This window comes from Falco cherrug, chromosome 1 (assembly GCF_023634085.1).
Source record: "Falco cherrug isolate bFalChe1 chromosome 1, bFalChe1.pri, whole genome shotgun sequence".
Taxonomy (NCBI): Eukaryota; Metazoa; Chordata; class Aves; order Falconiformes; family Falconidae; genus Falco; species Falco cherrug.
Window position 1 is genome coordinate 27,026,502 of NC_073697.1, and position 13,430 is coordinate 27,039,931.

A 13,430-nucleotide genomic window follows, 5' to 3' on the forward strand; every position below is an offset into this window, starting at 1 on the left:
ATGGGATAAATGCTTGTCCTGTGACACAGGCATTACAAGACAGGCAGCCTTTTAAACAGCACACAAGCATTGAACTGTAAATAAGCAAGCTAATCCCTTATTTATTTCTCACCTCGCTTCCTGTTCCAGTCATGCGCTTCCCCTAAGCAATCAGGATCATAATGGTATTGTCCGTGTTTATAGAAGTAATCATCAGTACTAAGAATGATTCCGCCTGGGTTATCCTCAAGCAACGCTCTGTGAAAGATCAAGAAGTAAATAGTTTTTTCGCCCATTCTCCCCAGCCCTGATACCTGCTACCATACAAAAATGCATTTAGACTCTGGCACAAAACCAAGATTATTTGGAATGGAAGCAGAAAATTTAGGTAAAGGAAAAAATATCACCCTCCAGGGAAAGATGATCTATAGTAATTTCCCTCCTTTTCCAAAGGCTGAGGATATCTAGGGGAAAGAGCTGACAGAAGTTCCCTACAAGTCTCATTTCAAAACAAGGGAGGTATTTCTCCATCTACATCTAGTGACATACTTTCACACTGACAAATACACATACAGTCTTAACTGCACCAAATATTTCAAGTGCCAGTCAAAGGAGTCTATGTTCAATCTAGGCTTTTGGAGAGTTGGAAAAGAAACCAAAAACTCAACCCAAGCCACTCCATGTGTACTACTTACACAAAAGAATTCCAACAGTAGAAGGGGAATTTCTGCCTACAAAGTAACTGACATAGCTCTACCCACTCCGTTGGAAGGAAACACCCAAAATGAGCAGGGACTGGAAGAACACAGCACACCTAATACTACTGCAGTGATCCTCTGCTGACATAAACCCCTTCAGTCAGGAACAGAAGTTAAAGCTAACCCCTCCTATTTCAATTTCCACTAGAGGTCGAAGAGGTGCAAGCAACTCAGGCCTCTGCAATTATTGTTACTCATCATGCTGCATGTACCACATAGCTGGTAATTAGGGTATAAGCACAACTATTTACACATGTCAGAAAATTGCCTCTGCCTGCACTAAATCCTTTACACAATTAAGCAATTTCTTTTAGAAGCTCACAATATAGATGTTCTACCTTGCCAAATATGATTTTCCTGATCCTGGAACACCTCTGAGAAGAACAAGTACTTGACCTATAAGGTGCATCTTTTTTCTCATCATGTGACAAACAGGTGGCTGCTGTGCTTGCAAGAGGTTCAATTTTGAGTTTCTATCTTGATTTCCCCATACCTTCAGAGAAGGGTTGCTATCCCAGGCATTTGAAACCACTGGAGAGGAAAAACAAAGTCCTCTTTCCAATGTCCTATAGTCTGAAACACGTCTCCACTGCCCTGGACTGACAGCCACAGGAGTTACAAAACTGTGACTTCCACTGGATGGATAAAACACAGGAGCCATGAGATTCCAGTGTTGTTGAGGCTGACATGACAGTGTAGAAAAATTTAAGTTACAACCCTGCTGAGTTTGCTGAAAATCTGAAGGTTTTGATGTTTTGAAACTGGATGTTTCAGGAGAGACATACACCTCCGGTGGAGAACTGCTCTGGTGACTGTTAAAAGCAGTCACTATCACTTCATGCTGTTCCATGCACCCTGAATTAGGATTTCCAGTGGCAGTTACTCCCAGTTCCAGAGGTTTTTGTGAAGACTGACCAGAAGCAGCAGTCACACTTTTTTGATCCAAAACAGTATCTTGTGTCTGATCAGGATTTCCATATGATACTTCTCCATTCAATTGTTTATAGACTTTTGAAGCTACACCATGCTGAACTTGTATTTCTGAAAAATCAGAATCTTCCAAGATCTGTGCAGAAGTGTCTGATGCAGCTGGTGAGCTTGTCTGGACACTCAGCTGACTCACTGGTGGCTGAGAGCAGCAGAAGTTTTCTGAAACCTCATTATTTGTCCCTGTTTGCTGTGGAAAAAGTAGGGCATTGCAACCTGAATCAGATTTTTCCCACTCAGGAAATTGATTAAAGCCATCGTGTTCCACAGAGTGCTTATGTACTATTTGGTCATTTGTAGGATTAGGCAATTCATCACTCGAGCTGTATCTCTGAAAGGCATTTTCTATTAAGGAATCCAGTTCTTCAGTCAGCTGCACATCAGGTGACAGGACCTTTTCTATTGCTTCTTCAGAATTATTTTGTTCTCCAGTACTTTCCCCCATTGTTTCATTTCCAACAGATCTTTGCTGATTAACGAGAGCTAGCGATGATGCTACTGAATCAAAACCCAAGGTTTTTGAAGATGCTACTCCTTTGGCATGAGTGGACAGCTCTAGCAGATAATCCATAGCGTTTTCTACTGTTGAATAAGGTAAAAAGAATAAAGCATGGACAACTGAACAAACACAAGCTGATAAATACTCGTTAATGTAAAAAAAAATGCGTTTACATCACAACTAGCGAAACAACCAAAAGACAGTTCACCAATTCATCTTTTAACGCACCTGCAACTCCTTTGATCTGTTTCTCATCAGAAGTAAAGGCAGAACTCAATACAAACATATTGCAAAATAATAACCTAATAAGCATAAAAATTACTAAGGAAACAAGTGTCTAAAAATTATTACATATAACTGGAAAAAATACCAGAACTGGGTGTTTAAATGGATACTTATTTCTAACCAATCTCATATAGGTGAAATAGTGTAAAATGAACTGAAAAAGTCTGCTACTGAGGACTAAAGAGATAAAAGTATGCAAAATACATGCATTATGGCTAGGTCCAATTGAAAATGTCGTATCTAATATAGCCAGAAAAATGCAGTATCTGTATTAATTCTTTGTAAAGCCACTAAATGGAGTATAGGTTGCCTGCGATCAACATGAACAAAATGAAGACTTGGCACAAGTACCATCTGAGGCCTAAAACTAAGCTTCTGTTTTCCTAAAAGACAGTGTAGCAGGAAGCCTAAGTCCAATTCTTTCTGCACATGTTAAATAAAATCTTCCTTGTCCTTCCATCTTCCCTGCTATATGACAGCAATTTATTACTACTCATATGAAAAGATGCTAATCTTTCAAATTTTAAACTACTGTTAATAGTACATAATAATGAACTCAGTGTGTTTACTGAATTCTCCAGTAACCTTCTACATAAATCTGTTACTTTGATAAATATAAATCTTATTGAGTTCAAAGCACGAATCAGCAATTCCATCAATTTCAATTTTAAAAGGAACAACAATCACAGAAACATGAGAGCTATTACATTATAAACTCCATACAATTTAAGGTAAAAACGGCAATAACAGCAGTCCTTTTAATGGCTACCTAGCTTTCATACATATTAAAAAAATGCCAAACTCTGCCCTCTTTGCAAACATTCTTAGAAAAATCTCAGCTAATTACACCTGATCATATAAACACAGATTGATTAAAATGCTCTATATGTGACTTATTCCCCTGCTAAATAACTCCTCGGATGTTTCTATCCAGCATCTCATCCATTACTTTTATTACAAGCAAATGAACTTATATACAGAACTTTAAAACTACAAAAGCATAGGAAGGACCGGGCACAGACATGAGAACAGTCCACCAGGAGAGGTAGATAGGTAGTTTGGCAGAATACAGGGGAAGAAACATAGTCCTAGCAAGGCTACAGAGAATTCAACATGACAAACACAATTTATCCTACAAAAACTAATCCTCAGTGGAGATGACAAGATTACAGAGCAAAACAGAAAGTAAAACAAAAGCTCAACTCAAGTATTTAAGGAATTACTGATACGTATTATTGATACACCAGAAGGCTGCACTGCCATTCAGCGAGACCTGGGCAGGGTAGAGAGGAGCCTAATGAAGTTCAACAGGGGTGAGTGTAAGGTCCTTCATCTAGGAAGGAATAACCCCATGTGCCAGTACAGGCTAGGGATTGACCTGCTGGAAGGCAGTTCTGCAGAGAAGGACCTGGGAGTTCTGGGGGACAGCAAGTTGCCCATGAGCCAGCAGTGTGCCCTGGTGGCCAAGGAGGCCAGTGGGGTCCTGGGGGGCATTAGGAGGAGCATGGCCAGCAGGTCGAGGGAGGTGATTCTGCCCCTCTGCTCTGCCCTGGTGAGGCCACACCTGGAGTGCTGTATCCAGTTCTCAGCTCCCCAGTCCAACAGAGACAGGGAATGGCTGGAGAGGGTCCAGCAGAAGACTATGAAGATGATCAGGGGACTGGAACATCTCCCTGGTGAGGAAAGGCTGAGACTGCTGGGCCTGTGTAGTTTAGAGAAGGGAAGACTGAGAGGGGATCTTACCAGTGCATACAAATATCTTAAGGGTGAATGTCAGGATGATGGGGCCAGGCTCTTTTCAGTGGTGCCCAGGGGCAATGGGCACAAACTGCAGCAACAGAAGTTCCATCTGAGTAGAGGAAGAACTTCTTTACTTTGAAGGTGACAGAACACTGGAACAGGCTGCCCAGAGAAGGTGTGGAGTCTCCTTCTCTGGAGACATCCAAAACCCACCTGGATGCGACTGTGCGACCTGCTTTAGGAGAATGTGCTTTAGCAGGGGGCTGGACTAGATGATCTCCAGAGGTCCCTTCCAACCCTGACTATGCTGTAATTCTGTGAAAAGCAAATTTTGCCAGGACCAGTGTCCATTATCTTAAAAAATTGTGATCTAGAACATAAAATACCCCTCCTGCAGAACAGTTAACACATCTAGGAGATACAGCACACTAATCACAAAAAAAAGATTCTCACAACTCTACCGCTGCCTGCTCTGTGTCACTGAATAAGCCACTTAAACTGTACCTCCATTTATGGAGCACAGTGCTACTGCAAATTACCAGCCTCACCAAAACACTGTCAAACCTGAAGAATCTTGCATGGAAAGAGCTATAAAATTTCAAAATATTATGACTCACCTACTCATTAAAAGCTCAACTCACAAATATGCTTGCAACACCCACACCAGCTTTTCTGGAGTCACCCTAGTTAAAAGCTGTCTGCGCATGGAACACAACTGTAATGCCAACTGTACCTTATTTACCTTTAAAATCACATTCAGACAGAACCATATAAACCACACTGGGATCTAGGTCAGAAAACATTTCCGACATGCTGTTGAAGAGCTCTTCCTTATTGACACTATGCACTGCTTGTGACACTGAGTGGCTAGAGTCCCCTTGGGATACAGCAACAGCAGTTCTGTCAGAACTGCCAATCTTCCGAGAAGGACTTCCACCAGTTTTCCTTTTCCGTGGCATTTTGTTTTCTAAAAATCAGCTTGCTTTTCGTTTGAGTTTGTTGACATGAGGCTGAGACCACCAAGCTCAGAAATCACAAAAACCCTCTTGTAACCGGGCTGCACATAACAGAAATAGCAGACCTGGGAAAAAAAGAGAACAGAGAAATTTTCGTAAAATACACAGTCACATTTCCACATCTCCTATTTAGATAGCTAAAAAGATCAAAAAAAATACATAAGCATCCAGGAAAACATTTTCTAGAAGGCTGCCTTTCTTCTTTTTAAATGGCTGACAGCTAAATAGCAGCCTTATTTCCCAACTAACTAGATACTGAATCTGTGTCTGGAAGAGAGAACAAATAAAATGGAGTTTAAAAGAAAAATCCAGAAAAGTAAAGGAATCAATGCAAGGCTGCCAGTTCACAAATACTCCTCTGCTAACACCTACTGATGACCAGTTAACATTATGGAACACTTATATTTTTAAAATTCAGATTTCTTTCTCCTTTTATATAAGTACTGGAAAATAGACATCTCCAAATCTTCCAGAAGTTCTTCATGACTTTCCCACCCCCATGATTTTTTTCAAGAATAAACAGCTGGGGTTCTTCAACATTCAAACACTGGCACAGGTTGCTCAGAGAAGCTGTGGAGTTTCCAACCATGCAGATTCTCAAAACCTGACTGAACATGACTCTGAACAGCCTGTTTCAGGTGACCCTGCTTGAGTAGGTGAGTTGAACCACATGACTTCCGAAAGTGTGTTCCGACCTCAGCATATGTGGGGATTTTTTTAATTGTTAAAAACACCTTACAGCTTTAAGCACCATTAAACAGGAAAAGACTTCTGTCCACCACCCCCACCTTCTGCCATAAAGCCTTTGAATACATCTAGTTAAAACATTATGGAATCTGTAACAACTGCAATTACTGCATTAATCTTGTATAGAAAAGGAAAGTAATTATTAATTGAAGTACAAGCACAGAGTATGGCATGGTCTCACTTTTTTCTTTATATCAAATAACACGAAAGCTCTGTTGTGTTCTAGTGATGCTCATAATAAACTAATTTATAATTTTTACAAATAATAATTCAGAGGACTAGCAAACCCTGCTAACGCTCAGAATCTGGTTAATTACAGCACAGAGTCACTATGTAGCGATAAAGTCACTGTGTAGGTCATAAAATACTATATAAAGATTATTTTGCCAGTGATGACCAATTCAACTTGTGCAGATAAATCAACAGCAACACTTCCAAGTTCACTTAGTTCTTCCCTCCTTGTATCACTGGCACAAAAATGATAATGCCAGATCAGACAGCACTTCTCCATTATTCTCTAGCGACCTCGTCCAGCAACGACGAAAAGTATCGTTTAGAAGAGGGTGGGCTGCTATGTTCCCAAGTCATAGATATTTACCTAAGAAGAACAGACAATTCCAGGATCCCAGAAGTTCCTACCATATGTATATAGACCTTAAACAGACAAATGAGACAGAAGTCTGAACAATGAAGAAGTAAAGGAAGTCTGAAATGTGCAAGGAAAACAGAACACAGGAAAAGGAAGAGGTCAACTTCCAAAAACAAAGGAGAAATGACAGTGGAACATGCTAGTTAGCTAGGCTGAGCTGGGACAATTGCAGCTGTTTTTTCCATTATACTTTTTTTGGTTCACCTCTCTGATTAGACATCCTTACACCATTCTTCACTGTCACAAAAGAAGTATTCAAGCAAAAAAATTTTAAAAAAATTATAGCAAGTCACATTTTCCAAACTTGAATTTCTAATTGATTCATCCTCCAGCCAGAAAAGAAAGGTTGAGACTTCACTTCACACAATGTGTCAGTGCTAAAAAATGCGATCGTTCCTCAACTAAAACAAATTCAGTGACAAAAAAAAATTCCTGCAAGGAAGGTATTCATGCACCTTGACATTACTGAGCACCAAGAGACTTTAAGCAGAACGCTCCAAGTGTTGTCAATGTTTTAATCCAGCTCTCTTATAACAATCAATCCCGTAAGGACCTGCTGCTGAAAACACATGCTCTGTAGCTGACTTTTAACAATCAATTGCCTTACACTGGGAAGGTCATATGTTATAGTGAAGTATTTCCTGCATTAGCCTGTGTATCCCACTGTATATTAGGATACTTTAACGACCTAGTGAAGCCACACACTTGTGTGTCTGCATGAATCTCAGTCAGTGAATTTACAGTACATTGCTTCAGGATTATTGAGGCCTAAACTGCTTATTGCAATTAATCACAAAAGGGAAAAGGCGGCAGAAGAGAAAAAGACATCAGTCACCTCAGAACTTACACACAGGTCAAAACCTTGGTGACTCCTGCTACATCCATGTGTGCTACGGCAATGCACAGATCCACATTTTGTTCCATCTTTCCAACTAAAGCTTTAGTAAAATTGTAGAAACTGTTAAACCTACCAAAAACATAGGTCAGCATTGCCCAGGATTTCATTTAAACAAGGTATTTACTATGGCCAGTGTTGTAGACAGATATTTTCACAGAATCTCCTTTATCTACCACAATATTTTCAATGAAACTCCAGGACAGATTCCTGGGCGGTATCTTCCGTTGAAATTACCAAGCACAATGGAAGTATACAAAAATAGATGCCTGCACACATACAAAGCAAACTGTACTGTATTACATAAGAGAAAACACTGACACGCTCAACTGAAAGGAGTAATTTTCACTTGCTTTTAGGGGCATGCCTTGAACTTTACCGGCGATTTTATCTAGGGACTTGCCTTTTCAGGTATTCACGTTTCTCTTTTTGAAAATCAGTTTACTGTGAAAGAGGAAATAATTTTGACTAACCAGACCTGCACACCAGCTATATTCATTGGCTCTGGACAACATAAATTAATCAGTCTGTAGTTTGCTGTGGATGAGGGTTGTTCCCCCCCCCCAGATGAAAATGGAGTTGTAATAACATAATGATTTATAAGAGCAGCGCTGTGCTGAACACACTGAAAGGGAATTCTAGACAATTAGCCAGAGGCTGCAATATACTCGGAGGTTCACTAGTCAGTTCTGGGTACTGCCGTTCGACACACATGCAATTAAGAGCCAACAGCTGTTTCATTTCAGCACTGATGAAAAACAATACTCCTGTGGCAGTCTCAACTTCACCTTTAAAAACAATGCAAAACAAAATCCATGAGCACCTCCTGACTCATAATTCTTCAGAAATACACATCTCCAGACATTAAGGATCTCCTCCCAATGTAATTCAACTGCCACATACAAGCACATGTACAAAAATCTGCCCGCATGAAAACTACCTTCCAAATTAAGCAATCTTACAAATAAAAGAGATATTAAGCTACCAGCATTCTCTACAAAATAAGATAATTTTCAAACCCTACCAACCTAGAAAAGAAAAAGCAGACTTGTCAGATCAGGGTACTTTAATGTCATCATCTTTCTAGCTGACCAGACTTTATTCCTGATAGATTATGAGCCTCAGATGTTGCCTGTTTCTGTACTGCTACCCCTAAGAAGCTGGATACATGCATCACAGACATTCTGCAGGCAGAGATCAGCATCCATTACAGGCAAGCCAGTCTTTACAGAAGGCTTTACAGAAGCAGGCAGGCACTGACAAAATCAACCTAATATAACACATTTTTCTTTTCTGTTTGACAGACAGAACAATGAAGTGTAGAGAAGTGGCCGACCTGGCACAGCAAGAGGATGGACCAAGACCTCAAGTTTCAATCCCAGCTTCTTACTAACAATATTCAAAACTTTCCTTTCCAGTGAAAGGAAAACCAATTGTTTCATAAACTAGTTGTAAGACTATGTTTATAATTCCCTAGCAGAAAGAAACATGACCAATGTTTCTAATAAATGCAAAGTGTCCGGCAATTATACAGATGAGGAAAAATATGCAAGTTCCCACCCACTCACCCTCAACTTTTGAACTCTTATACCTAAAGTGATAAACTAACTGAGGCAGCATTACAGGCTTAGGAAAATATACACGAAAATTCTTCCATAAATCATGGAGTGAATTTACATCACTGTACTTACTGCAAAGGAATTCCCTTGCAGACACCTTTCCAAAAGGTTCCATTTTATTTTCATTAATACAACTGTCCGTAGAATAAATTAATCCAACATAGCAGGAATGTAATGGTCATCCTGGTCAGACTCCTCAACATTAAGGGGAAAAAGTGTAAATAAAAAACCCCTCCAGGCTCTAACACAGGCAAAGCAAACTGTAACTTTAAATGTAACTTGAACATAATTGTAAGTTGTCTTTAGAAAAATTCGAAGTGTACTCTTTCATATGACACAATCTAAAGAATTCAAAAAATACAAACGATCCAAACAAAAAACCACAGGGGAAAAAAAAATCCCCTAGACCCTCAAAACTAAATCTGCTGGTTTTAATAAGATTTCATTTATGTTAGGAAATAGCTGCTAACATAGACTTGTCATACATAAGCCATCATATTGCTAACCACGACTGTTATATCAGCAAATTTGCTGTGAAAAATTATCCTAGAACTCTGAAGAACTAAAAAAACAAATGCATTTTCTAAAATTAAGCTAAAAGGCATAAGTCACGTTTATGCTGAAGCTACATCAAATTTGTCCAGCTAAACATCTTTTATTTTCCAAAGCTAGAAACTCCCCCCTGGTTTCTAAGAACTGCTATATACTGTTGTATTTTTACAAGAACAGACAAAACCAAAAGCTAACAGACAAAGATAAAACAGTATCAGGCACCATCTTACTGTTCTAACATTTCTGGAAAAACAGTAAGTCTCAGGCTTGAGACATCCATTGCTGTTTCATTTTCAGCGTAACATGAAAATGTATATGCAGTTTCTGAATAAACATCTAATGAAGGCCTGACACATCTCCTACATCTTTTACACTAGGGTGTCTTCTTAGAAACCACACATGGTAGCTTGGCATTTTCAAGATGCATCAAAATTCTCGAGTAGAGTGGACTGACTGCAAGTCCTATTACACATATGAACTCAAGCATAGGAAGAGAAGGAAACAGGTAGTATTCAAGAAGAGACAGAACACAGAATAAAGGAAGAAATAAAGGAAGAAATATTCTAAACTTTTTAAGTGAGTTAGTTGATATTGAGGTCAGCAACAAAGCTCTTCAAATCAGAGCTACTGCACTGGGAAACAATCAGCAGTAAACATAATTTTCCAAAGTCCTTATGAGAACTTATTTTTTAAGCAAACAGACCAGAAACATATTCTAACTACAATTCAAGGTTTACTAAAAGCATTCAGCAGCACAGGAATTCCTGGCTGAACTGTGATCAAGTTCAAATGACAAATAAGTTAATAAACATTACTTCTTTTCCTTCTTTAAGGACAAAGGAAGTCTCCAGCCTTGACACAATGTAACATTCAACCAATATCACCAAAGCTGCCTGATTTATATGTATTCTCAGATTCCTCTGATCAATTTAAAGAAGTTAATGCCATAGATACAGAAGAGGTTGGTTTGAGGGTTGGGTTTTTTTTATTTTGGTTGGGGTTTGGAATTTTTAAACATATTTTTAATTTCAAACTACATAAAATATTTAGAATATAATGTTCATTTGAATCTTCTGGCTTTTAAAACACACACACACACATATACTGACATGCTGGAGAGACTGGGAAAAAAAAGCACCTGTATTTGTAATTCAAATAAAATAGTAATGGCATAGAACTTACATTTTCAGCTTCACCGAGTTGCCCCGCAATGGGTGCCTTCTCATCTTTCCGAAACCACCACTGATGGCACATCTATTAAAGATATGCTGTTAAAAAATACAACACACTCTTCTGTCAGGAAACCATATTTTCAAACATACAAATCAGATGTCAGCAGAAGTGGATGCTCCCTCCTGACAAAGAAATGATCAGAACACAAATTAAAATTGATGTTTTACACCACACAACTTTAAGCAAGTTTTAACACCGAGTAATACACATAATTGGTTTTAGTACATTAAGTACAGCTGACATTTTACTGACAAAGTACCCAACACGCCAAGTTGAGCTCAAATGTAAGTTTTCCTGAGGATAAGAATACCTACTTGATTTCAACTACTGATTTCTCATCCAAAAAAGCTGACTTACATCAGGTAAAGAAATAACATAATGGCAGCAAAATTAGTTAGGAATAAAAGTAAGCTTCCTCACTTGTCATCCCACTTGGTTCTTCACCACAGCTCTTAACCATCTTGAAAAGGTCTACATATCCATGCTGGTCAAGAAAAGATTCGTTCCATCACGTGTGGAATTAGGCAAATAAAACCTGGTACATCAAAATCAGAATATGTTACTTACACCACTAATTTGCAATGTCTTACTGATGCTAAAAAACTGCAGTGCTGTTCACTGAAGTGGCTACTAACTCCTAATCCACTGCATACATACCAAAGAAGTTAGGTCTATTCAAAGCCTGACTTAATTCTAATGTATGTACTAGTCTAGAGCTCACTTTCCTGACAACAGTCTTGTGCTTTGAATCATGTTAAAATAAACTGGGGGGAAAAAATCCAAACCCACATACATATGTGGGTATACACACCTAAATCAGGTAAAGAACTTGGAACAAATATTCTGTAGCACTCCTAACATGGCACGTTGATGGCTCAATTACTTCATAGCAGTCCTCACAAGAGACTGAGAAACCAGTCTCCTGCTTTTCATCTAACCTCATTCCACTGCTCCAAAGCATTAAGAATTGCCATCAAAACTGCAGAGCACATCACGTAAGCAAGAACTTCAAGATGAGAATCCAAATTTACAAAGTAAAGGACAGATTGCAGGCAGAGAATGCTATCTACCCCACTCTCAACCATGTTGCTTCACAGAAAACACACCAGAAAAGGCTGAAAAGCCATTCAGAAGTTTTATAGAACATTTAACCTCTGAATATAAATTCAACCTAGAACACAACAGAAATGCTGAAGTGTACCTGATAACACTGTAATGCTACATTACTTCCACTGCTCAGATTTCTGCTTTCCGAATCAGGCTCTACTAACACACACGAAAATACAAAGGTTATTTCCAGATTTGCTCACTTGCACTTTGAAGTCTCATAAATGGAACAAAACAATTAAGTATTTAAATACAAGCACAAGAGAAAAAAAGCAGCCAAAAAAATCAAACAGACCCAATCATTGCACTCTCTAGCTGTATTTACAAAACAAGCAGCTTTTCTTTCTGGACATCTGAGCCCCCTCTCTAAAAAACAGAAGGTAAAAAAGGGAAGAAAAAAGGAAATGCCTTCCAGCAGATTTTTCTCAATAAGCGTTAAGAGTAGCAAAGGAGACAGTTTGGGAGCCTTTTGCATTTTTCCATTTCTGCCAGCAGCCAGCAACTGAACAGGCCACCTAAATGCTCTGTTATTTAATGTGAAAATCTATACCCAGCTAGAGACAAAGTGCTTTTAAAAACATTTCAAGCAGCTTTTCTGCTTTTTTGCTTCATCCACTCTGCTATTCCCACTGATTGTTCCAAGGGCTTTGGCTTTTTCAACAATTTTAACTAAGGTCCTCTTTTTCACATCAAATTCCATCAAAGTGCAAGTCACTGACATATATGTCTCAATACACTTGCTTTAGGCAATCTGTTCTGCCAGGAGTTTTTTCCACTTTTGTGATTTTTAAGCCTTGTGTATGGCCTGGACCAGAGACAGATTCTTTTGAAGCAGCTGCAAAAAATAAATCTTGCTTTGAGTACAAAACAAAAACTTTGTCCAAATACACACACAGTTCAAGAGTACAAAACCAGCACAAACTCCTCCAAAGTAGATGCTTAGTAAGTAAATAAAACTTTTAGGAACATCAGAGCCCTATTTGCTAGGAATGACTCAAAAGCTCTTCTCCACATGCCACATCACAAGTCAACCTGCAGTGACAGTCAGGTGGTGTTTCACAGGTGACAGAAGCTGTCAAACTCCACAACACAAGGTTTCCTTTTAAGCCAGGAAGCTGCTCTTGCTAGGGGCCCTCCATTCAGGTGAGCACAAGCTCCCAGACAGGCAGATCTCCTGCAGCATACACAAGATTAAAGCAGAAAGGCAGTAGTAGGGAGCCACCAGTAAGCGCATTCTCCAGCACCAGCTCTGCTTGATAAGTACTACTTTCGTACTCGGTTTCCTTTTGCTGTGTCCTGAAGGTCAAAGCTTGGGACGCAGCAAGAAAGTAAGCGGCACTGGGATTATGGAGTGTGCAAACACA

General features: G+C 39.1%; 1 protein-coding gene across 6 annotated transcripts in view; it reads right to left on the reverse strand.

Moving 5' to 3' along the window:
• N4BP2 (NEDD4 binding protein 2) overlaps window positions 1-13,430 on the reverse strand; it is a 43,989-nt gene that overhangs the window by 25,071 nt on the left and 5,488 nt on the right. For 2 of the 6 annotated variants that reach the window (XM_055724515.1, XM_005435241.4), the window contains exons 2-6: window positions 11,380-11,494; window positions 10,909-11,081; window positions 4,991-5,329; window positions 1,076-2,306; window positions 113-237 (exon numbers count right to left, since the gene is read on the reverse strand). In XM_055724515.1, the coding sequence (XP_055580490.1) occupies window positions 113-237; window positions 1,076-2,306; window positions 4,991-5,207 (1,573 nt within the window). In that variant the 5' untranslated portion in view covers window positions 5,208-5,329; window positions 10,909-11,081; window positions 11,380-11,494. Of the gene's footprint in view, window positions 1-112; window positions 238-1,075; window positions 2,307-4,990; window positions 5,330-6,609; window positions 6,666-10,908; window positions 11,082-11,379; window positions 11,495-13,430 lie in introns of all 6 variants that reach the window. The other 4 variants (XM_055724531.1, XM_055724550.1, XM_055724539.1 and 1 more) reach the window with 4 other exon arrangements.